Source organism: Saccostrea echinata, unplaced genomic scaffold (assembly GCF_033153115.1).
Source record: "Saccostrea echinata isolate AGI-Se365-2 ecotype Australia unplaced genomic scaffold, CSIRO_AGI_Sech_v1 ptg000027l, whole genome shotgun sequence".
NCBI lineage: Eukaryota > Metazoa > Mollusca > Bivalvia > Ostreida > Ostreidae > Saccostrea > Saccostrea echinata.
The window spans coordinates 1,451,477-1,479,323 of record NW_026889776.1 but is presented as its reverse complement, the minus strand read 5'-3'; the positions used below and the strand labels follow the sequence as shown (position 1 = coordinate 1,479,323).

The following is a 27,847-nucleotide window of genomic DNA, read 5'->3' as shown; positions in this document are numbered from 1 at the left end:
CTAAATAATAAATGAGTGTACAGTTTTATTTATAAAATGATAGAGGTCACAGTATTAAACATTACATGAAGTCACAATACAACCATCAAGCTACTGGCCGGGAAGTTTTCAAAGAACAGATTTCTTGGTAGAGGAAGAGAGGTTCAGACTTGGTTTACTGGAAGGAAAAGGCAGTAAAGATGGAATCTTCTGGTAAAGAAAGCTTGTACACTCATACAAAATTTAGCAGCATGATGATCATAATCTCTTCCACACAGTACAGAGATAATTTCTAGAAAAGAATGCAATCCGAATTTTCTCTACAAACTACCTCAATGGGATCACAATATATTAAACAGAGTGATCAGAGCAGCAGTTTATACTAAAAGAAAGAGACTATAACATCAATGAGAGTTTTTCTTATAGAAACTTGTTTAACTAGTATATGCCAAAGCAAGCTCATATTTGAATGGCGAATACATTGAGTAAGGTATGTGATTTTAAGCTACGTCTTTGGTTTTGACTACAATTCTTTGAATTTTATATAATTAAGAAAGTTAAAAAAATTGTAAGTACATTTTCATTTGACTAAATTTTGGATTCCCTAATTATGCAATCATAAATATATAAATCTTGTCTAAAAAAAAAAATAATGCCTGCTCAAGTGTCGAAAAAAAAAAAAATTAAAAAATTAAAAACTGCAAATATAACAAAAAAGCATTTCACAACAACTGCACATAAAAATGTTAGACATGTATTATGAAATTCATATCATCTTATGAAGACATTTTAAAAATATAAAACAATAAAACACCATCAGCTAAAAAAGCAGTCTATACACAGTTCCAATATTATCAAGGTTATGAATTGGTGTGCATTCTTTATCCCAACCCTACAATTCTAATTGATGATTACTAACTTAATTCTTTCTTCCCCATGATTCTTGTTCTCAATTATTGCTTTAGGGGATCTTTGTGAGACTCTAAATCTCCACATCTCGGTATGGAATGGTTTCCACTTCAGGACAACACAAATGAATAAATGGTATAGTTACAAATACTTACATGGTTTATAAGTAGTGGTACAGTGGCTACAGTACAGAATCATTCAAATGCTACAAAAAGTTCCATTTACAATGATATTCTACATTAACAAAGAATGATTAGGGACACATATAATGCAAAGTGGTGTTATATACAAACACTGTATAATAAATACATCTGTACAATCACTACCTTGTCTTTTAATTTTGTAGATTATAACCTGTTATTTACTTTGTAATGAGTATGTTATCCAAATTTCATACAATCACCATCTTATCAATGAAATCACAGTTTTTGTTCACAACAGTAAAGGCTTCACCCTGCAAATAAGAGTTACACTCAGTGGAATGAATTTGTTTATAAATTTGTAAGTTTTTGGAACAGTTTCTGAGGTTTTTATTTCTTGACATTGGTATTCAGTTCAAAGTATTTGTAGGTAGGATTTTCATAACCATTCATCTGCATTTTAGCCACATGACGTTCTTCTGGCGAGGCTGCTGGATCCATTTCAGCAAATCCATGAGTGACTGCGTGTCTATGGGAGCGCTTCCGCAACATGACAATAGCAACAATAATAATGACAAATACTGCTACACTTCCGATGGCAATTCCGAAAACACTGCTTGTGGAAGTTGCAACTTGTGAAGAATAACTTCCCTAAAAACAAAACCAAAAAACTGATAAATAAATAAATCATCACCTTTTCATCTTTTTGGTTTGCTAATTTTCTCCAGATATTTTTTTTAAAGAATGAAGAACTACGCACGCTAACTCTTGATTCCCACCTACATTTTACACCCATTTAATAAATTACTAATGGCAATTTGACCATAAAATCTTTGTTGAATGCAAAGAACAGTTCCATGGTAATTGACTGATAATTTTAATACCAGTGTTAAATAGTTAATTACCCCAAATTCCACCTCTTTGAATAAGGGGGGTGGGGGTGGGGGGGTGGACGATATTTTTCATTGAAATCGGGCTTTAAAGCATCACCACATTTTAAAATATTACTGTATATGAATAAATGTTCCTTAAAACTTTTCTTATGTTTTACTCATATAAAATTAAACGTTTATTATTAACAAAATACAATGTTTTAGTTGTAAACCCCTTTGATATTGATGAAAAAATAAGCATTTTTGTAGTTTTTTGTCTGTAAACGTATGTCCCCCCCCCCTCCCTGAAACACAAAAAGCTTTGGTATGATTTTGTGAAATGACAGTCCATATTACCTATAAAAAGGAATTTTTGTTTCACGGGGGGGGGGGGATGTTTTAAAAATATTTTCCATTTTCCGTTGATTTCTATGGTGAAAACACAAGTTTTACCCATATTACAGAGTTATCTCTCTTTGTTTTCCCAAAAAAGTAATGTTTTATGAAAATTCATATAAATATCCCCATACAAAAAAAAGGTACATATAGGCATGCCTTTTTTGTGCTTATTCAGTACCTAAAGTGTGCCTACTAATATAGGTACAGAAAAGGCATACCTATTCTGTGCCAATAATGAACTTAATTTTTTTCCAATGTACCTAAAATGTACCTACTTTGGACTTTGTCATTTTTCAGTGTGCCTGAAATGTACCTATATTGAACTTTGTCATTTTTCAGTGTGCCTGAAATGTACCTATATTGGACTTAAATATTTTCCAGTGTACCTAAAATATACCTACATTGGACTTAGTCATTTTCTAGTGTGCCTGAAATGTACCTACATTGGACTTTGTCATTTTTCAATGTGCCTGATTAGTACCTATAAAAGACTTAGTCATTTCACAGTATTTTCGTCTACTTACCCATACCAAAAATATTAACATTTCCATATATCTTTTCTTTAAATTTTGTACCTTGAGGATGAGTAAACTTTTAGAATATACAACTTTTTGTACCTAAAATTGACAGTCATGTTTGAATTTAAGTAAAACTTAATTCAAGACTTTGTCATTTTTCAATGTTATTTCTACACTAAATTGGACTGTCACATTTATTGCATCTTTGTAACTTAAAACTGATTTTTTCAACATGGGCACCTATTTGTGATAATATTTAAATAGAATCATGTTTTTCAATCAGAGAAAAATGAAAACTCAAACAAGTGAATCAATAATTAATAACAACTGAAATTATACTTTTATAGTAATACAATTATATCATGACATTTAGGATGTGTCATTTGTGTGTGTGTGTGTGTGGGGGGGGGGGGGTTAGAATAAAAGCCACTTTTTATCCATTATTTCTTTTTTTTTTAGAAAATTATTATTCAACAATTTTTGTTCATTTGATTATTAATTATATTATACTTAAGATTTTCAGTTCATTAATGCAAGCATAATGTCTACTGTGTTGGGGGAAGGAAAAAAGGGGGGTAATTTTGTTAATCAAATGCCAAATATATATATATAATTATCAATTCAATTCAATTTTTTATGGCAAATAAAAGATCCATTTTTGTTCTTTAAAAACCACCTCTACCCTACAGGGTTCTTAGTAATTTTGTTTTACATGTTATGAAACAAAGGAGGGGGGTGTCTTATAAACACAGTATAATTATAAATACCAATATTTTGACCATCTGAATTGCCCAGTTTAACAGAAAAAAGTGTATTAAAATCAATAATACCTTGTGTTACAGTCTATTAAATGATATCAAAATTAGGACATCTCTCTCTCTTTCTCTCTCTCTCTCTCTGGTGAAATACAGAAATGTTAGGGATGTTTAAATTTACTTATATAGAGAGTGGGAATTTATTTATATCCAGCATTCCAGTGATATTTTAAAATAGACTTCATTTTTCTTTGTATGCAAAACGATCTTTGTATGCAAAACGATGTTGATTTCCAGTGTTCTTCAGTGACACAGGTGTTTGTACTAGGTGACCTTTATAGCTTACACTGCAGAAATTTTGGCTCGTGTATCACGTGCAGTTCTTCAATCACAAAGGGCTGATTTGAAGTCTACAGCTCAATCATAATAGGTAAATAAACAAAAGAAAAAATAATAAAATGAAATAAAAACAAGATATTTATGAAATTTGTTTTAAACTATAACTGATAGTAAAGTAGTAGCAGTAAAGAATAGTGTCACATTTACGAATCAGGCTTGAAATTTAATATAAATAATAGCCTTCAAGGAGTTCAAAAGACCTGTCCTTATTGTTTGATTTACCATACACATAGTATGTAAACATGATGTGTATATTTTACAGGGTTCATGTAGTGACACTTCATTTCGATGTTTGGGAATGTACGTAGAGTGCCAGTTACATTAAGATTTTAGCTGAGGTCTAGTACATAAAGAATTTGTTGTAAATCAATAAATTTAATCAATTTCACATGTAATTTTTAAAAAAAAGAAGTTATGTGAAATCAGAATGGCGACCCCGATTATAACACAAAATGGCGTCCAAAATGGCGGTCCCGATTATTTACCCAATTAGGGACGCTATATTTCAAGGAATTCATACTAATCGGCTTTTTAATAAAGTTGACGCCATGTAACAGTTGTTAAATATGCATTGTTATAATTTTTTATTGTTTACACGAACTATTTCATGAATAATTTAACAAACGTTTTTAAAATCACGTGACTCCTGCGAAGTCTATGATTGGTCAGCGACAGCGCGGATATTTCAGAGACGATTTGAAAATTTGCTGTGATGAAAATTTCAAGAAGAAATCAGAGACTTATTAGTCGGTGAGTCTTTATTTCAGTTTAAATTTTGTTGCTGCTTGTTGTAAATGCATTTATCCACTTAGAGAATGCATTAGAATATGAATATCAAGTGTAGATTTCGCGATATTCTAGGTATTTGTATCGTAGATTTCTGGTTTGTTTTGATTCAAGATGGCAGTGCTACACATGAAGTAAATGTACTTAAGCATAATCTCTTTCTTTAACATGATGTATCACAAGACTTTTGTAAAAAAAAAAAATGTAATTTACAGTCTTTTCTTAAAATATAAAGATATGAAATGTGTCAATATCTGGGAACAGTTACTTACAGTAGCCTCTGCATGAGCATGACGATAATAACAAATGAAATCCAAATGAACTGTGTGAGATAAAATTATTGTAATAGGGTCTTTGAAATATAAGATAAAGATCTTTGTTTTAAAAAGGGGGGGGGGGGTAAAAAATTTTTAATGAATCAAGCAAAATTTACAACCTTTATCCAGCATAATAAAACATAATAAATTTTATATTTATATAAGTTGTGCATAAATTTCTGATCATCTAATCCCCAAGCTCTCCACTTCCATACCTGGGGGGGGGGGGGGGGGTAATATTAGACACATCATTTAATTCAGAGTGTAATGTTTCAATAATTCAAACATAGTGTGTGCATGTGTGTTGGTCAATATTAATGCCAGATAATTTCATGAACAAACTTATTCTTTTTTTTCAACAGAATACTTGTCTCCTGTGGTCATTTAAATTCCAAGCTGGAGGGAAATGCATTAAAACTATAACTTTATCAGTAAGTATAAGATCTAATCTGATTTTTGTAAAAAATGAGTAAATGTATAAGAATATAACAAGACACTGCTCATCAAACTCCAATGCAAACTATAGGGATTTCATCTACTAAATATGCTTAAAAATATTTCAGCATAAAATGTAACTAAGTAAGTGAAGATAGGGACCTATATACTAGGTCCCTGGTGAAGAGCAACATAATAATAATTGAACTTTTTCAGAATTGAAAGAAAATGACATGAAACTGAAAGCCGAAATTGCGTAGCATATTCAAATGGAGGATCAGTGTTTTTAGAGTCCAGATGGAAACCGCAACTGTAAAGCAATGAAGACTAACAAGGTGTGCTGGTAGAAAATTCTGTGATGGATAGGAACTCTATAAAGATAATGAAGATTACGTGAATTACAAGTGAACAATTCATGGGGGATAAAATTGACATGAAATGGAGTATACTTTTGACTTTGTGTATTTAAACTAACTTATGTATATGCCTAAAAAGGTATGTCTATTTATTTCTTTTATTTTTTCTTATTAAGAAAGTTTAAAATATCATTATCTTGATATCATTAACCATATTAATCTAAATTAATTAAATGTTAGGGATTTGATTAATTAAATATTTGGGATTTTAGGTATAGATTGTATTTATAGAGATGACTTTTTAAAGAAGTGTTTTTCATATATTTTGATGTACTATCATGCAATAAATTTTTATTTTTTCCATAATTATTATTGTTTAAATCAATTTTTCTTTTACATAGGCCTGCCTCAAACGTGCCTATTTGATAGGTACATTATAGGCATACCTTAAGTATACTTTTGGCACAGACTCTTGAGTACCAAATTGGTAGGCATACTTTAGGTAGACTTGTAGGTACATTTTAGGTATACCTAAAGGGTACTCATCTGAATGTTTGAGGTGTGTACCAATATTGTGCTTTTTTGGTACCTAAACTGTAGGTATACTTTAGGTATACTTTTGGCACATTCTTGAATGTTTGAGATGTGTGCCAATATTGTGCTTTTTTGGTACCTAAACTGTAGGCATACTTTAGGTATACTTTTGGCACATTCTTGAAGGTACCTTTTAGGTATATTTATAGGCACATTGTAGGTATGCCTAGAAGGTACCTATCTGATCGTGTGCCAATATTGTGCATTTTTGATACCTAAAGTGTGCCTATTAATAAATATAGGTATACTTTAGGTATGCCTATTTTGTACCAATTTGCTACCTATACTTGAACAAGTGGTTCCAAACTTGCATACCTTAGGCATGCTTTTTTTGTACCTATTTTTACCCAAGATAGGCATGCCTAATCTGTACTTTTTTTTGGTATGGGTCTATATAGAAATGAAAAATCATTCAAATATGTTAACTTTTGAAAATTGACCTGGAGGTAGGCGGGAGAACAATACTATCGTTCGCAGTTCTTTAAATAAGAAAAATGAAACTCCATTGAACAGATGTTCAAATTAATCAAAATGAAGTGCAGAAATCTTCCTCATCAAATACATATTGGATGCAATAAAATTTTTTAAATTTTACTCAGGTCAACATATTGATTTGGTATCTTAAAAGCTGACAGTAAAAGAGAAGAGATTCTCATTTACTTACCCAACTGAAGCTGGGAAGGTAAGAAGATAGTGGTAAATACCTACCTGACTGAAGCTGGTTTGGTTGTTTAGAAAAGATACATGCATCTACTTACCTGTTCATTTTGAAGAGATTCACATCTAATTACTGTAAACCAACTTTGTTTTGCATGTGAGAAATATTCGTGAGTTTTGCAATGTACTCCAACTTGCGAATATTAATCGCCGCGAACCATTCATTTTGCTTTGTATTTTTTGAGAATGTTTCCCAAGTCGCAAAAATCAATAGTCTTGGACTGATTTCAATCGGACGAATCGCGAATAAAAGATGACACGAATAATAGTTGGTTTACAGTATCTAACTTGAATAAGCTTGGACTTTTAAGAGATTACTGTAGATTCCTAAAAATACGCGAGGAATAAATTATCACGTAATTACGCAAGAAGCACCACTCACGAAATAAAATTACTCACTTTTATTTTTATGGTGCTTTAATGTATGTAAAATCTCTAGATAAATCACCCATTCGCGAATTATTTTTCTCGCGATTTGATGCCCTTTAGCCATTTCGCGATATTAAGTACTCGCGTAAAATAAGGAATCTACAGTACCTTATCCCATAGAAGAGATCCACACTTACTGATGGATGTTTGCTTGGTTGTTTAGAGGAAGCAAATATTTACTTACCCGACTGAAACTGGCTTGGTCATTTTCACGATGAGAGATGAAGACCTTGTTTTCCTCATGCTGGTCAAGCTCAATTCGGGGACTGAGTCCATCATCTTCCACAATCGGAGTTTTCTTGACTTCTTCCAGATGATCAGACAGGTCACCATCATCGTTCTCATCATCCAAGGTCACTTTGTCACTCCAGGTCACTAAAAATACAACGGTCATCAAAACAATCTTTAAAAATACTTGTCTATCTGAAATGTTTATAATGTATATATATGAGGGGTTATCAAAAAGTTTGTGGACTAGTGCCATAAAATTAAATCCGCTTGAGGTACATCAATATTTTTTTTTCACATTCAGTTAGCATCATCTTTTCTTTCTATAGAATAAACAATAAATCATGAGTTTTTATTTTTAATGAATTGTTGCAATGGCCTGACCAGGCGGCACAACCTCAAAATACAACGTATTTCTACCCAAGTCTAATGCAGAAAATACATTTTTTATCTGAGCATTTGTCATCCAATAATAATGTTAATTCACTCATGATACCACTCAATTTTTCTGTAAAATTTGCAATTTTTACCTCATTCTGTAAGTTCTATGAAATGTTATAAATTTTATATAGAATGCTCTAATCCAGATGTTAACAAGATGTGTTTGTGAAACACTGATGCCCCCGTATGGCAGCTTATGGTGAAGGTTAAAGTTTCTCAAATGCAAGTCAAAATCCAGGCCAAAAGATAAAAAATGTTAAATTTGAAAGCCCTAGCTGCAACTGTTCAAAAGTTATGGTGAAGGTTAAAGTTTTTTAAATTCAAATTTAAATTTAAAATTGTCACAAGGATTACATATGTGAAGTATGAAAGCCCTAGCACCAACCATTCAAAAATTATGGCCAAGGTTAAAGTTTTTCAAATGTAGGTCAAACTCCTAGGTCAAGGTCAAAAGGTCAAAGTGGTTGGTATCCAAACGAAGGTCTTGTCACAAGGATTACATATGTGAAGTATGAAAGTCCTAGCTCTAAGTAGGTCAAACTCCTAGGTCAAGGTCAAAGAGGTCGATATCCAGAGGAAGGTCTTGTCACAAGGAAAACACATGTGAAGTTTGAAACCCCAAGCACCAACTGTTCAAAAGTTATGGCCAAGGTTAAAGTTTTTCAAAAGTAGGTCAAACTCCAAGGTCAAGGACAAAAATTTCTAATGCCCAACATAATTTATTTTAAAAATATAACAAGGGAACTGCAAAGAAGGAATTCCCCTAGCAAAACGGAACGATGATTCCAATATAAATAACTGATTTTGTAACTTCTGTAACACATGCACGCACTCACCCCTCCACACTCACAAGCTATAACTCCGTTGAGATGGGGAAAAAACCCTAACATTAATTTATAATTTTATTACAATATTGTCTGCTATTTAAAATGCTTAACTGTCATGGCTAAAAAAATTGTAACTGAATGTGTAATTACTTGGCCATGACCACAAAATCATCCAGAATCTGATCATTTGAATCAAAAGTGAAAGTGTGTCATACAAGTAATATTAGCCTTTTTGGAATCCAAAATCTTGAATTTGCAAGGTATCAAGTAATACATGTATCTAAGTATGTTGAATGACTAAATCCTTGAAAAAATAAAATTTATTGTTTCATTGTCATTGAAAAAAAGACCCTCAAAACATAATACACATTCATAGGAGACTATACAAGCATGGCACTTTCCCAAAATATTGCTTTGAGATTAACACTCACCATGATAATAGTCACTCATTTTCATTTTTTGTGTGACAAATTAATTATTATAATAAACAATTGTACTGTAATTTTTCCCCATTTTGCCCAGAACCCTGTGTGTTGTGCATGCTCCCTACAATAGTGTTACCTTTATTGGACTCTTTCTTCTCCTGTACAGTTATGGGTCTCATCACAATGTTCTTGGCACTCTCTGCTAAACCACTGTAGTGCTTCATGAATTTATCTACAAGTTTTAAATAAAAAATATAAACTTAAAACTCTGACATTTATTTTGTATTAACTAACAACGTACAAACTTCATTATTTCCATTCATATTAAAGCCAGTCATCAAAAAATTGACCCATAATTTACACATTAGACTTCTTTACAAGCTTGCACTCAGAATACAGTCTCTACTCCTACCTATCTGTGGCTTCAGTTTGTTCTCCACCTTGGGGAAGTGATGAAGCATATCCAGACTCTGCTTGATGCGCTCATCAATGACCTTCATGTGTTCAATGACCTGTGACTGGATAAGCTTGGCTTCCTCTGGGTTTGTCTTTTTAACATGAGTGAAATGATTCAGTGAGTGTAAACGATCCTTCTCTTCCACACGAATGTAGTGCTCTAAATGCTTCATCACAGCACCAGACTAAATGAAATAAAGGAAGTGAACAGTAAAGACTTGTAAATCATACTATTTCATATAAGAATAAAATGTCTGAAATTCTTCAACTGAATCTTTAGCAATGGCTTTCCCATTTTTACCATTCTGTTCCTACTTATAGGACTGAACATGTCAAACTGTGACATCAAATTGTTAAAACACATCACAGAAAGTGTATTCATCTTAAGGAATGCTTTGCAGTTCACCGTGTCCAACAGTGAGAACAGCATACATTTTAAAAACAATAATGTATATTTGAACAAAACTTTCTACGTAGTGGTGGAAGTCTAAGTACATGTATTGGAATTATTATTGTAAATCATCTCAAAGGACTCAATCAACAAACCTTGACATGGCTCTTCTGGAGTTCCCCCATGTAGGCCTCTAACTCCTTCCTCTTTTTACTGTTCAGTTCTCCCTGTCTGTGTTGGAGGTGGAGAGCCACTAACTGCTTCTTCTCCGCAGCGTCGGACTGCTGGTAGCTGTTGTACAACTTCTGGAATCGCTGACAACAGACAACAAACAAAACAAATTCAACAACATGGTAAAGTACATTGTACATAAGAATTGGTATGCTTTAAATTAAATCATAAGAATTCATCTGTTAGCTTATCATCTAAAATATTTTGGAAAGTGTTTATTTTTTTTTTCTTGGAGAAACTTCAGCTCTGCTGCATTTGCAGTGTTTTTTTTTCTTGTATAACTGGTACTGATAAATGGTACCATTCCCATTGCCAAAAAACGTTAATTTTTCCCTATTTTGAGACTAAGAATTCCCAATTCCACTGCCAAGCAACAGAATATGATGACATCGTATTCTTTTTATATGAAACATTGTACAAGTTGACTAATTGTTTCACTTCCACTTAAATCGAAAGTAGAGATTAGTTGTAATATGGCGGGACCTGTGGTGTAGACAGCATAGTGTCATACATTTTGACAAATTGACAGCATGAAAATGCGAAAACAAGGGACATTGATATGAAAAACAGTAAATACTTGTTGTTTATTCATTAAAACACGGAGTAATATGTAATGAGGTTGGAATAAATGCAAAATATGTTTCATTTGTTTAAATGACAGAAAATCCTCCTTTGTTCTACTTCAATGCTATTTTTCCCAATCGAACCTGTACCGGACGCTTTCCCAGTGGTTAGAAAAAATTGCTGATTTGAATGCTTCAGCTTCAACCTTCTCAACTTTGTTTTAACATTTGTATAATACTTCTGCAAAACTCATGGAAGTCAATTTTGCAATGTGGTACAAAAGGTACCAATACAATGTAAGTGAACAACTCTAATGATTAAAACTGCCACTTTAAAAATACCAGTGTATTAACTTAGCTACAATACATATCATTTTTGCTTAAAATTGACTACCCTGACTTTCTTCAATGTCTCCCCCTGTGCTATATCACACAAAAAGTGAAGAAAAATAAAATAAACCCTAAGAGACCTGTAGGATGTTCTTGTTGAGTTTGTCAGCAGCTTTGGGATTTGTCTTCTTCATATTGTTGACATGTTTCCTGGCTGTCTGCCATTCTTTCATCATCTAAAATTCAAATCAATAACTAATTACTGTTAAGGGAACCTTGAGATAATTTCACTTTACAAGCCTTTCTGAGTCAAATACATCTATCTAATGGCATGGTAACATGCCTGACAGATATATCTGCCAAGGTAACTTTCCAAAACCTGACTACTGTAAAATACCTTTTATTCATGAGAAGTTTATATTTGAGTGTAATTATGCGAGATGGTATGCTTGCGAAAATTTCATTCTCGCATATATATATCTTTTTAGTATGGATTATATACAACTTCATGAAAATTTCGTCTAGCTCATAATACATGTATATATATGTGTGCCTTAAAAAATCTGGTGATCTACATTATATTTAATGTCTTACACAAGGTTTTTGAATAACAAAAATCTTACGCTTTCCTGTTCTCACAGTATAATATGTATCTGTGAAATTCACTTACATCCTACTCTTTCAAGACAGTACATGATCAAAAAGAAGTAAAACTTATTAATGTAAATGAAGCAAAAGTTAAACACCTTGGTAATTCTCCCGTGGTGGCGCATGTTCATGGCCTTCATAGCAGCTAAAAACTTGCTGTGCTCATTGCCAAATTTTTTGAGAAATTTTTCATCACCTCTGAGATATGCAATATATGCATCATATGTGTCATCTATTGTGATGTGCTCTGTTTGCTCTTTCACTGGTTTTAATGTGACTGCTTTGTCAATGGCCTCTGAAAAGTGAAATTAAAAAATTAGAAATGATGCACAAACATAACATGAATAGATGGTGTAGCCTTATACCTATAACCAGCTGAATCTCATTAAATCTTCAGTGTATGTGTGATTTTGCCTTAAGCATTAAATTTGTTTTTGTAAGGTGCATTCCCTTCATTAAAATACCTTTGATTAAGAACACAATTTAGCTGACCATGATTCATGTGATTGTTAAAACATCCCCTCTCTAAGGCTTCAATCACACCAGCTTTTGAATCCTACCCTTGCATCTTTATCTTCAGTCGAGTTCTTATCAATGGTATTATGTAAATTATGGATGAAAATCACAAGAAATGTTTCAGTGAACAATTGCATTAAGATAAAGGCTATTATTTATTCCTTTTTCCAATTAACATGACTAACACTATGTCTACTAGATAGATTTGAAACATAAAATGCCTTTAGGAAACTGATCTCCTACTTCTTAATCTTTCTATCCCGAGTCTTAATTCTGCATTGTATGTCCTGTGCTATTTTTCAGAAAGGTATTTAAAAATTCTGAATATTTCTAATGATAAAAAAACAAAAGTACATAGAGTATTAGACCCTGCTCTGTGTTAATCAGACTGATGTAAATATCTGGTCATGAAATGCTATTGGACAGACTGTGGTTTTATCCCAGAATTAGTGTTCATTATACATACAGCTGCCTTCATTAGTACTCATATCTATTGATTTAAATGCATCAAGGTTCTTTCTGACATAGGAACATGACAGAAAACTAATGGAAATATAACCATAAAAAGACCTGTCTGCTTGACAGACTATAGTAAATCACCCATTACAAGAGTTTGCCACAATTTGTATCCAATTTGCATAACTTATATCCTCTGCACTGCATATTGATCCTTTCCTTTGGTAAAGTAATTGCTGGAAACAGAATGTCTATTAGGGACTATGTTCTGTTCTGGAATTGCAGCATAATCCATCCTTTTTCTACAGTAGGATGGATCAATACACACACACAGCTCTGGGTTTATTCACTATTTATTAACTGAAGAACAATGCTAAATTAAATCAATTGTTTTTTGGGTATTAACAAAAGTAACATGAAAAGAAATATGGAATGTTCATCGATCCCCTCTCCAAGCCTGCTATTCTGTTCATTCATCCCAGTCCATTTCATGGTGATGGACTAACGTTAGGGTAGAATTGTGGGATGATTAATACTCCTGATGATTCATTTATCTGTAGACTATTACTTGCTGCAATACAGTGATTCAGCACATAGGCCTATAGTCAGACCCTGTCTACATGTACTTTATATGCACAGTGAGCACAATTGCAATACGGAGTATACTAATTAAACTTATTTAGCACTGGTACATGTACATATGGATGACCTTGAGTACAACATTATATGTATTTACAGCTTGCAAGTCCAAGTCATTGACTATTCAGCAGCTGGCTTAAAAGGCTTTTTAATGAATACAACACAGTCACACTAGTTCTAAAAATCTTATCGTACAGGGCCAGTAAGTTTACACAATATACATGTATCAAGTATTTTTTTGTTTCTGACATCTGTGCACTTTTTACTTAAGAAATGAGAAATCCTCTCTGACCTAACAGTTAACCAAGAAACACTGAATGCTTCATCAGATATCCACATTATAAGTTCTAGAGCACTTGCTATCTGGTGAATTTGCTTTGTGGAAGAATTTTTTGATGCCTAATTTTCCGGCTGTTATAAAATCAATATTTTTATAACTCTTCATAGAGCTAGCATCAAAGAGGGCTGGCTAGATGCCAAAGCATCAACTGTTTCACACAGTCTGTTTCCAACAAATTCTTGTAGGCTATAACTTATTTACCTATCTCTGATACAATTTCCATAATGGCTTTTATCAGCAAGAAAAATCAACAAATAAAACACAAATTATCATGTAAGATTATTTACATATGAATATTACCCTAGTCTGTAGTGACTGTTTGCACACACATTAGTGTAAAGCTACAGAAAATGTAAAAATGTAATTAGGCTACTATAAATTCAATAATTTTAATCAATTCATAATGAGTATGGAGGCTCAAAACAATAGCCTGGAGTTTGGTTTCTACCCATAGTTCAGAGACAATAGAAATAATTCTTTCTATTTGTACTCTGCATGTAGAAGCATCACATTATCCATTGATTTTTTTCAATCTGAGGGTTCTGAAGGTGTACAAATTATTGACTGACTGCTATAATGGTGAATTCTGTGTAAATAGAAACTCTCATCCATAAAGATAAAGAATCCATTAATGAACCTTAGTTGATCACAAATGACTAACAGATTAACATTTTCTGTTTACAGCAAAAAGATTGCTAAAAGGTCAAAACACCAAGGAGAAAGTATATATCAAACTAACTATTCAGTATGGAAAGCAATGTAAAATGAATGTCAGTAGCACAATTTCTTATTTCTGAATTTTGTATATTTGAAAATCATGATTGTCAAAATATCATAAACAGCTGCTTTCCCAATATTACATTCAATGTTAAGTTTCCAAATGACTTCCTCTCCAACCCACACTCTGTTGTCCTTATAGGCTAATTAAGTATGCATGAAAAATCATTATCTACATGAAGTGTCAAAAATAACAAGGAAATGGATTTAGCAAATCTGGTAATCATTGAAGTTAGCCTCAAATGATCTCTGAAGTTAAGCCCCTAACTATAAATACTGCTTACAATGTGCATTTGCAGTTGTAATTCCCATTATTAAGTACCTGTCAATCGTTTAAGGTTTTATGAGCTGTTTTCCTTGTCAAATAATCTGTTTTTTTTTTGTTTTTTTTACATTTCGATTTTACAATTTGAGTATTATGAACAAAGTCCCATGATGTGTCATATACATTACAATCTTAGCTTTCTGTAATTTAGGCCCAAAAGAAGGATCCTCTGAATAGGACAAAAAATGACACCCCCTTTTTTCCACTACTAAACTTAATTGGTAAAATGTCTAATATCTGTAATGTCAATCTAATTTGAATATTTATTATGCTATATTTTTGAAGCACAATTAAATCTAAATCAAAAAAGGAGGAAAACTAATACCAATTTGTCCCAGCTAATATTTCTTAGTCATAAAACAGCTTCTATCAATATCATAAACATGATAAATACACAATTATGAAGAGTTGCTTTGTTTACTAATTATTGAAATAAGAGTTACATTGTGTAATTTATCTGCACACTCTCTGTAGCAGTTGAGGTGCTACAGGTGTACATGTTACCTGGAGACAACCCATGGCATTAAAATGTGTAAAATAAAATGTGAAAGATTTGATTATCATTGACACTCTTTAAAATTTAAGTTCTATAAGATTCTTGCAAGTTTACATCTTTCTATAATTTTCTCTCCATTATGAGATGATGGCATATTGTACTTGAAAATGTGATAAATAAAAAATCAAGTTTTCTCATCAACCTCCCAATCAAATAGTGTAATGAAAAAGAATTTTTTTTCTATTTTCAGTTACATGCAAATGTAAGAATCAGTTCTGCACTACATACTGCAATACGGAAAAGTGTTTCATTCCATAAAAAATCTTCAATGATTTCTAACTCTATTACGAATTCCATCAAGCGCATCTTGTTTCCCGAACATACACATGTCAATCTGTAGGAACAAGTCATTTATGCAAATGCAATGGTTACAACATGTACAAAGTAATTTACCCTCACCATCACACCATAATCACCTGAACCATGGTGATCACAGCAGATGTCTGACAGCTGTGCCGATTGATGACTTACTTTTCTCCTTGGGACAGCAGACATACTCCACCCCAGCAAACCTGTCAATGTCACAGTCCAGCAGCATGGAGAAGCTGTCGATCCTCATTCCCTTGGCCACACAGTCTGATGTGGCCCAGTCACCCCACTTCTTGTATGTGTCACACTGATTGTGTTCATGATAGAAGTGGCAATGTTGAGGGACTAAAAGAGCATCACTCTCAAATGGACCCACTATCAATGTCAAAAAAAAAAAAAAAAAAAAATACAATACATACTGTGCTATTATCCTGGCAGTCACTGACTGATTCAAAATCAAATGGTTTATAAAACATCTGTGATTATTAATTGATACATAACAAATATTTCTAAGGCCAACTTTTTTTTATTTTCAGGCTTACAAACAAGAAAATGCTCGATTTTTTCATTGTTTGCAAAAAGGAAGGGGGTTAAGTGGGTGTTGACTAAGTTTTCTCTTCCAATGTCAAATTGGCACTAATGTTCCATTTTTAACCAACCAGTACTTCCTAATACATTTACAAACCAGTAGTAAACAAATACTAGGCATTAAAATTACCATATCCACACAAATTGCAAGTGGGTACTCCATTTTAAATTTTGTTGTCAGATTTTGAAGAAATATTAATAGCTAATAAATGTAGGTCAGTTTTTGAATGCTGAAATTGTACGTCCACTTATCATGCTTATGAAGTGTGTAAACAAGAAAACAAGACATAATACTACGTCTTCATTTTGGCATGCAGAATTGCAACTTTAATTTTCTGACATGATGTTAAATAAGTGCATACCAACACATCTGTATGGCTGTACTTTGTGGTTATGCTGATGACCATGTGAATCTGGCCAGTTTCTGATGGTTACTTCATGGTCCTCAACAATGTTTGTAATGGTCATATTGGGGTACAGCTGTAAAGATAGTAAGCCAAGTTATCAAGATTTGCATAAAAAAGCTTTGCATACTTTTGTAAACATTTTACAAATTTCTCCTCATGTCTCTAACTACCCATAAGCATATTTCACTTAATATTGTTATCCTTCAGAATAATACACTCAATCCGACTGGTCCAGAGCACATTGAATGCATGGAGACATTTGCGATGACTCCCTTGACATCTACCATATTTAATTCCTTACACGTAATGTCAATCCTTTGTGAACTCTAATTTACTGTACACAATTTTCTTGCCAATTTGATTTTTCTAATGACACTGACCATCTAGCATTACTGGGGGTAATGCATTGAAATTTATATATTCAGTATATATCTATATATATATACTGGAGTCTCTTATCTGTTAAACCAACAATGAGCAATATGCCTTATTATGTGTATGCCATCAGGCTCTAAGTAATCTCAGCTTTTTCTGAGGGTATAGATCTATGTCACATGATATCAAGAATTACAAAAATGACTGGTGAAATCAAAAATCATGACTGAAATAATCTGATACAATGATAAAGTGAAAATCATCTCAGTCTAGACAAGACATAAGTCAACTGATTTATCCCCCCCCCCCCCCCCCCCCCAATGCCTTAAATGAATGTATTGAGATTATCTAGGTATGCTCTAAAACACACACACAATGAGGTACAAATAAATTAAAGGGCATGGCTTGCTACATGATACCAGGTTATTCCTATTCATATAATATACTTTATTCATGACCACCTGAGCAGCAGTATGCAGGTCTATCCAATATACAGTCTCACTGCAATCAGTATAGCAAAATCAATATCAATGATCAAGTTGAGGCAGTGCCAGTCAGCTAAAACTGGTCCCCAAATGTCAGATCAGGCATAATGCAATACATATCTAATATCTTTTATGGTTCTAAAGAAGTATTTCATTATTTCTAGCCTTCCTGCAGGAATATGGTGCATGTACTAATTACTGTTACATGAACTTGTACCTCTAGATTTACAAACTTTGTGAACCATAAACTGATTGTAAATGAATAACACAAGTTAAAAGCACTCCATTACATTACATGTCCATTAAATTGGTTTGAATCCAGATTGAACTGGCCATTAAATTAAACAACTAATGATCAGTGTATTGTATTTTATATGTCTAGACCAACAGAAAATTCTCAATATCTAGATAAATGTGCAAAAAAAAAAAAAAAAACAAAAACAAAACAAACCCCCACTATTACTTATTTCCATGTTTTCACTTCTGACATATGATCAGAACTATCAATTAACATAAAAATGTTAATAAATTAAGCAAATCTAACTACACAAGTCTGACAAAACAGAATATATTAGTCCCATTTCCTCTTACTCCTTTGTTTGTTTTCCCTAGCTTTATTTGGTGCCCCACAAATACCACAAAACTGATTAAATCAGTGCACCTGGGAATACACCTTCATAATGTATGCATAGTGCTCTTGGTTAGAAAAAATGACGTGTAAGTCTATCTTTTGAAATTTATAAAACTTAACTTTGAAATACCGCTACGTTTTGCATTCATTATAAATAAGTCTGTTATTCTCAAACACATAATAATGTTGAACATGTTGAATTGAAGTCAAGGAATTGAAGGGGTCCATGAACATGATTGAGGGAAAGTACGGGAAAGTGGGAATGGACAATAACTGTGCACTCTTCTTTGCAATATTTACCTTTTGACAGTATTGAAGAATCTCCTTAGGCTCATGGAGACAGTCTTGTTTAGAGTCGGCCTGCCAGCCTACCGGAGATGTGTGCATGGTGGGCTTGTTACACATAAAGGCAACCATTGGAACAAACTTATAGTCATGACGCTGAAAGTCTGTGTTTGCTGCCAGGGACTGAAAAAAATTCGGTATTGAATAAGAGATCCGAATAAACCAATAAATCAGCAATATACATTACAAATTCATACAAAATCATATATTCATATTTACAGGGTTTCTGACAATTACAGTCCCTGAAACGTTCTACTTTCCCACTTGAACGGTGAGCGAACGCTGAACGAACGGTGAACGAACGCTGAACGAACGCAGAGCGAACGGTGAGTGAACGATGTGTGAACGCTGAACGCAACTTGGTGAACGATGTGTGAACGGTGAACGGTGAGCGAACGCAGAACGCGAACGGAGCGCAAACGCGAACGCAAAGTGAACGGTGAACGAACGGTGAACGCAAGATGAACGATATATTCGGAATGCCTCTGATCTTTTCAGGTCAGGTGCCAAAAAAAAAAAAAAAATAAAGATAAATAAATAAATAATAAATAAGTGAACCAATAAATGAATGAATAAATAAGTCAATAAAATAAATTCTCCAAAATTGTTCTAAGAAAGACGATGCATGCACATTAAGTCTTTAATCGCACGATTTTTATCGCATTAAAACATTGCAATTGTTGCCGAACGCTGAAGTTTAAACAAATCAGAGAAAACTTCTGACTTATAGAATGAACTAAAGCGGTTGTAACATCCATTCATATATCTCCGTGTCAGGGCGATTTCGTGTAAAGTAATAAAAAAAATATTTATAAAGGTCAGTGGACGTTTTGCATTTATATGCTCGTATTTAAAATTTTTAATACAATAATATATTATGTGTCATTTCTATTTTTCAAGATGATTTATTAAGCAGACTTCTACATGTATATGTAGATGGCCGTGGTTACACTCGGACAAGATAATACAAAGATACATATTCATATTATTTGTTATAAATTCAATTTTCAGAACTTGATATTTAAGAAATGTGCTGTTATAGTTTTTATTGAACAGAACAAATGAGAGAGAGAGAGAAAGAGAGAGAGAGAAATATTCCATTTTAGCCCCCCCCTCCCCACTTCTTTCAGGCTTCACTAAATTTTTGTACCTATATCAAACAAAACCTCTGAAATACTTTTCTAAATATATCAGACAGTGAAAGTAACTTTTTTTTTTATCAACAAATCATATCCATTTGTTTGACAGTCATACTCGTTTTTATTTTCCTGCTTCAAGTTCACACGAAGTCCACGTGCTTGTCCTGTCAATCAAAATCATTCGACACTGTGCAGGTGTGAAAGTTTCGTCACATCGAAGACGAAGTGCGAGTATTTCCAACAAGTTATAACATTTATTTTTATATTTCTAGATTTGATCCCAACATTTGAATAATAAATGAATGAAATACATTGGGCATTAACACTTGAATTTGAAACATACTCTCTGCCAATTTCAAATACCACCGCCGACACGTGTACATTTTGAACAACTATTGTTTTGTGACTTTTTTAGATGCATGTTTGTTTTGAGACTGAAATTTTTGTTCTAAAAAAGACCTTAACTCTTTTTAAAAAAAATGTAAATTAAAATATTCTGGAAATACAGTACTGACTAAGTAACCAATCTAGGGGGAAAAGGGGGGGGGGGGTATTAATCATATCGAATGGCAAACATATAAAGTTACGGTGAAGACAGATTATTTTCTCTATAACTATAGACTTTACATATTATAGTAGAGAAAATTCTGTAGTGCAGTACATTTCAAATAAATATTTCCTTTAACCACACTATCAATTTAATTCGCTCCAAAGATAATAAATTAACAGGATATCCGCAATACTATGTGTAACTCCAGAACTAGTTCTGTCATATTTTCTGCAGTAATTGAAAAAAAAAAACGTGTTAGAAATAAATATTTTCGTAATTTTGCTGCGTAATTATTTGACTTGGATAATTATATCACCATTAACGATTTGTCGTCTTTAACAAAACAACAAAATGTTGCAGTGCTTGAAGTATTTGCACATTGCCCTTAGTTAAATTTAATATTTCAGCATCGTTCTACATAGGTACAGAAAGTGCTTATAACAACATTTATTTTCCAGAGTAATTTAATAAATAACCTAACAGCTAAGTTAGAATAATAAAAATATATATCGTAGATATTTTTCAACATGAAATAATGATTCTTCAAACACTATATGTTAGTTATTAAATTAAAAAACCTGTAACTCCTTCCCTACAAAAAGATAAGTCCTTTCACTTCGGAGTTCCGAATGACAATGAAAACTGAACGATAGGTGAACGCTGAACGAAAGGTGAACGCAAAGTGAACGGAACGAAGAGCGAACGCTGAACGCTTTGTGAACGGTGAACGCGAGCGCACGGTGAACGGTGAACGCAAAACTGTGAACGGAGAGCGAACGGTGAACGCACGGTGAACGAACGGTGAACGCACGCTGAACGAACGGTGAACGAACGGTGAGCGAACGGAAAAATGGGAAAGTAGAACGTTTCAGGGACTGTAAGATACACAATATACATGGTTTGAATCCAAACATCAAATAAAATTAAAAAGTATATAATCATCATTAACAGGGATTAAAATTAACAGTCAACAACTCACTCAGGGCAAATATTAATATTAATACTCATACAGGTGACAATAACTTCATAGGGCACTAGCCTGGTGGGAGACCAGAATTTCCTCAATGTCCACAGTTGTAATATCATTAATAAACATAGTTTTTTCCCACTGAAATCATGGTTATTGTTTCTTATTTAGATGAAATAATACAAAAATACAACCAACAGATGTCTACACAATTTTTTTTTAACAAGACGCATTATGTAAATAAAATAACGGAATTTTATATGGTAAATCTAGGTACAGTGCTGTACTTATATTTATACGGTGTAATGTGTTTTCTGTTAAGCCGCATATCAGCGTGCATTAACTTCATGTGGCAATAAGTGATCTTTTTTATATGGGCTAGTAAATATTCTGGGATAGTGAAATTTGAAAGTAAGTAGCCCGTTTTGCTGCTAAATTTTAAAGGGTTAATTCTAATCCCTGATAAGCATATCATGATATTGAAATCCCAGAAAATACACAGTTTATAAATGAAGCTTCAATTTAGAGTTGTATGTCTATTCGATGCAGAAAACTCATTTTTCTTTCAAGTAACTTAAGGCCTTTGTGCTGCACAGTGAGAAAATGTAACATATCCAAGTATACAGCCTCTCTGGAGCACCTACCACAATCACATACAATATTATAAATTACAGTGTGCAAGTTGATTGTTAATATATATGTAATAATCTCTTCCTAAAAGTAAATCTTAACTAGCATGTGAAAGTACTGCATTGTAAGCAAACACAATGAACCCTCAATAGGTCCATAAAGGTGAGGACAAGATATGCTTGCTCTATTCACCAAAATAACTAGGGTATGAAAGCCTCTTTGTAATGTGACATGGTGGATATAAATCTGATAAGACACCTGCATTCCTCACAATAAACTGCTTCAATCCACATCAAAGACCTCCATAGACTTCTCCTAACTCCTAACTCTTTAAGGGTATTTGATTGGTTCTGATGAAGAATTTCACACGTCAAGTAAACTAACCTTATTGGCACTGTGTAAATTCTATACATGTACATCTACAATCAGCATAGAGTGAAAATGTATTAATTCCACAAGATTACACAAAACTTGTTTTCGATATATCAGGCCTTTCAAAATCTGCTAGTGCCCAGTACTTTTATCCGGCTGAAATCATGATTGTACCAGCCAAAATATTTGATGGAGATAAATTTGATAACATATATAATTAAAATTGCTTCCAAGAGGTACCTCTTATTTTTTTTGAAAACATATTGCATGTTTTCTTTTTTTTCTTTTTTTTAAATCTTGTAGAAAGCCCTGATATACAGTAAATGAAATGTAGAAGGGTCTCTGTTTTGCATTATCTCTCGTCATTCTTTGATATTTGGGCTAATTAAGAATTTCAGAGATTGAAATTCTTTTATATAAAATTAACTAATTTGGATCTTCAACTTTCAAAGTCATAAAAACCACACAAACCCAAAACAATTAATAAAGTAACCTTAAAAGGTTGAATTTTTTCATTGGTCAGCAGAAAGATGTAAGAAAGAAAATATTTCTGGAAAAACTGTAAATAGTCGAATTTGTAAGTAGCTATAAGTAATCTTACTAATCTAATCTATAAGCTTTTTATCACTTACAACAAAACGGGTGTGTCAACAGTGTCAAATCAAGCAACAGAACATATTCTTCATCAACATGTTAAGTATTTTTAACCTGTCTTACTTAGCTATACCCTTTATCTCACATTAACCAATCATTTACAGGATAATGGAGTGATAACAGCTGTTTATGGGGCTTTCCAAGCAGTAAATCTCTGTTATGATCTACCATTACACTGAGGGCTGACCAGGCAATCTCATTGTTTGGCTTATAAATGTACATTTTTTCTGTCCTACAGTTACAAGCAGAATAAGTAATGGTTCTCACAGTGTTTCATAAAAAAAATGTTTACAAAAATAAGGGAAATAGAGCATTGACTGTAGCATTTTACCTTGTTTGGTTATTAATCTTTGTTTCAGATGATCCCCCTCCCCCTTTTCAAAAATAAAAAAATGTTGGATATTTCTTACGACATTCTTTCTACTAAATTATTTCATTAGGCCACACTAATTTAATTTCTTGTTCGTCGGACATTTGATGAAAAAAAGTACGAGTGGGCAAGCAGTTAAATAATAACAATATTATTACTTTTTTGTAGGCAAAATTTTTAGGCAGAGCATGAAAAAATTTGAGCAGACAATTATATTTTTTCTGATTTGCAGAGAAAGCACATTTAAAATATGAAAAATGGAGTGGAAATGGAATAGAAAATAGCAGTCTATGCGAAAGTTTTTTGCACCACACAGGACATTCGGTCCTGTGTAGTCAATGAATACACAGGACCGAACCAAATTTTGTCAGACTGATTTTTTACCATATTTGGAACAAAATGTGCAAGTCATGCCTACCTCCTAACTATATAAGTAAGCCATGATCGGCCATTTTTCCAATCAGTATTAAATCTTCTTGCAGGTCGTTTCGACTCATAGTCCTTATTCTCTTGAGTAGGCCTAACTGTAACAGCTTTTCTTTTACCAGGGATCGCTCCCGCGTAATACTTTAGACGGTCCATCATGATCATGGACTCCATGCGGTTTTAATTACATTCAGTTACGTACTTGGATTTGTGCGATATTTTTTACTTATAACAAACATTTAAATGACTCCGTGTCAAAATAGTAAAGCTCAAAATCGGACACTGAGACATCGGACATTCCGGTCCGGTGTAAAAAATGATGCATCGGACCAAAGGCACTGCACATCGGTCAGGTCCGACAGTCCGATGTCTTTAGCATAGACTGAAATAGCACAGAATTTCCATGGTGCGGGAAATTAAAATAAATATTATTTGTATAATTTTGCTTAAATACAAGCGCGTGGGTCCGACGAACAAAATTTTTATTGGTGTGGCCTTACTCGAAATTCATAATTCAAATCAAGTGATATACTTTTTCTTCAAACCATGATAATTAAATAATTTTTAGCAATTTCACATCTTAATTTCATTAGTCATACATAATTATGATACATTGCTGGTCCTGGACCACCAATATTGTAATTTTATTTTCCCAAACTTGTTCAATAAAATATATCAGGATTAGTAGGTAGGGTTATTTTTTTGAAACTCAACTTTCAGATTATTCTTGAAGTTCCTTTTTTTTCTTCAGAACTTTGAGAAGGTCATTTGAGGATTTAATTATGTCTTTTCCAGGATTTTCCCTAAGAAATGAAATAGCATGGGACCTTTAAAAAGTAGAAGGGGGTTTGGGGTTCCTCCCCTAACAGATGGTTGAGGGGGAATACCAGGATAACTGGGGGATCACCTCATTATACACAGGAAATTCCCCAGCCCCTGCGTGACAACCCTGTTCTTCTTCATGAAAAGATTCAAGCACAGAGACCAAAACTAGCTTTAGTATCTGACACAATTTATTGGAAATCTACCTGCCCCAAAACGTCTGTCAAAAAAAAAAGCCATTAATTCCAAAGCCAATGGCTTTCTTTGTTTTAGCAGTCTTCTGGATGATCCCTTTTTCTATTGTAATAGGAACTTAAGGATGAAATTAAACTCAGGACCATCACTAGTCAAGTGTTCTAATCACTGAGCTACCTAGGCTGACATTAAAGGCCCACATTGCCAAATCTACTATATTCCTCCCTCCCTAAATTGTCTTTGCCTTTAAAGACACACAACCCAAATACCTTAGCCCCTGACCGTAAATAACTTTCATTTAAAAATTTAATCCATATAATGGAAGAATTCAACACTTTTTCACCAACGTTTTTTACTCGTTTCAAATTTAGTATTTACACACCATGTTGACACTCGGAATTCTTAAGACTTTTCATAATAAATGCACTGAGCTAGATTTATCTCCCGTATTTTCTTTGCTACACTGACAGTACACGGAACGCATTCTATCGTTAAACCTGGTCCGTAGGACATTTATCATTTTAACAATCGATAGAACATTCTATCTAAGAGGAAGTCAACTGCACTAAATGTAACAGAACAGTAGAAAATGTATAGCTGGACAAAGATGTAAATACTCGATCCCTGCTCTAAGCAATGAGCTACCCAGGTTTATACCCCTAGTTCCCTTTTGACCAAACCACTACACAATGATGATTTGGACATTAGGTTTCCTGCTTAAAAATTACATCTTCCTTTTAATACTTCTTGTACAAACTCAACTGTCCCAACATGTTCTGTCCTGATATGTATATAACTTTCTAATTCAAATATTTTTGTTAAAAACATAAACAGCTGATAATCATGATAATGGTACCTTTCATATCAATAACCCTCCCCCCCCCCCCCCCTTCTTTCACGACTTGGCCTCTGTGATTCAAAGATGACAGAACTATTCATCATCTTCATCGCAGCGCATTTTTAATTTGTTTTTATTCTTCGTTACGTTGGTGACAAAAATCTACTAACATTAAAGAAAGACTGGTGACATTGCATGGTGATGACAGACTATAAATATATTCAACATGGACGACACATTCCAATTCGAGACGGTAGACAGACACCTCGGCCCAACGACACCTCGGCCCGTCACGTTTGACACCTCGGCCCTGACAGGTCGGCCCAAAATTATTGACACCTCGGCCCATACTGAAGACACCTCGGCCCAAGGAATTTTTTTTTCAGAATTATTATCTGTATTCACTTTGGTAATATAAATATATGTATGTTTATAATGACGATATGTATACGATAAACAGGGGCAAATAATTTCAAAATAGATTAATGACATATAGATCTATGTCAGCTGCTGTATCTATTGAGTGGGAGATAGAAGGTCTATTTATTTATTTTGTTGCTTATGAAATGCAACTTTATTCATTTCATAATGATAAGAATTCTTTTACTTAAAAATCGCTTTGTAGTAGGGGCGTATTGTACACATATTGATTGATTGATTGTATATTGTTTTACGTCCCATTCGAGAATTTTTCACTCATATAGAGACGTCACCATATACCGGTGAAGGGCTTCAAATTTTGACCTTTACTCGGCACTCAGGGCCATTGAGCAGTGAGGGATCTTTATCGTGCCAACGCCTGCCGTGACACGGGGCCTCGGTTTTTAAGGTCTCATCCGAAGGACCCGCAACTTTCACTTCAAAGTGCCGAGCGCATGGCGAAGGAACAGTTGCTACCTATTTTTTATCGACTTAGGTCTGTCGCGGCCGAGATTCGAACTCACGACCTCCCGATCAAGGAGCGAGCGCTCTACCGACTGAGCTACCGTGAACGGTTTGTACACATATTAACCTCACAGATAGACATTACGTTAACCTGATAGATCTTCGTTGCGTAATATTAGAGCATAATGGATATATTTCCCTAAACCAACCAAGGTAGATATGTGGTTTGTACCCAACAATTGGATTAATTTAGCCTGCTCGTAATTAACTCCTTATTGTCACCACCCCATATGACACGCGCTTGAGACGCCAAAGGATGCGCCGTGTCTTCTTGTTTGTTAAACGATTAGCACTTTGGGATGGACATTTTTTTTTAATTACCGTCAATATTTACTCTCGGAAGATTATTCATTTATTTTCTTTTTTATTTCATGGATATATAATAATATAATCCGTCGTATTTAGTCCCTATAATGATAAAATACTTCAGAATGTATTAAATAAATATGTTTAAAATAATACATTTTTGTTTGTGCCGAGGTGTCTTTTTCGTGAGCCGAGGTGTCTCAAATCTTGGGCCGACCCGTTGGGGCCGAGGTGTCAATGGGCCGAGATGTCGTTGGGCCGAGGTGTCGTTGGGCCGAGGTGTCTGACATTCTTCGAGACACATTCAATGCAATAAGAAAATATGGCAACAATATATTTGTGTTAAAACTCGATAATATTCACCTCTATATATCCAACACTGATCTGGACAAACACACAGACGCAGGCTAGCACCGATGGAAGCGTTAGCTGCCCCATCTTGGAAACAAAAACGAGGATTGTCCGCTTATTATTCCTTTCTCAGTGGAAGTCACAGATTACTGAGCCCGACAAAGTGATGTCATGAGAAATATCGGAACTTTTGATTGGCTGATTTCTCTCATAAAATATGATAATATTTAACATAATTATCCTCTAGAAAGATCAATCATTTGCGTTTTAAAAATAATTTTTAGAAGTTCATGGTTGAAATTATATGATATATTCATTTTCATTCATATTATTATCAAAATATTAATTTCTAATCGAAAAGTTAGACAATGAGCTACAGTCTATGCAG

The 27,847-nt window shown here is 33.5% G+C and overlaps 1 protein-coding gene across 1 annotated transcript; it reads right to left on the bottom strand.

Annotated features, from left to right (window-relative positions):
* Positions 1–8: 8 nt before the first annotated feature.
* On the bottom strand, positions 9–27,637 carry LOC133193406 (amyloid-beta precursor-like protein). The gene is made up of 11 exons (XM_061329331.1): positions 27,472–27,637; positions 18,850–19,017; positions 17,014–17,131; positions 16,226–16,438; positions 12,244–12,440; positions 11,638–11,733; positions 10,529–10,687; positions 9,939–10,167; positions 9,663–9,758; positions 7,790–7,980; positions 9–1,679 (listed from the first exon to the last, which is right to left on the bottom strand). The coding sequence occupies exons 1-11, from the start codon at positions 27,544–27,546 to the stop codon at positions 1,419–1,421; spliced, it is 1,803 nt and encodes a 600-aa protein (XP_061185315.1). The 5' UTR covers positions 27,547–27,637; the 3' UTR covers positions 9–1,418.
* Between the last annotated feature and the right edge of the window lie 210 nt (positions 27,638–27,847).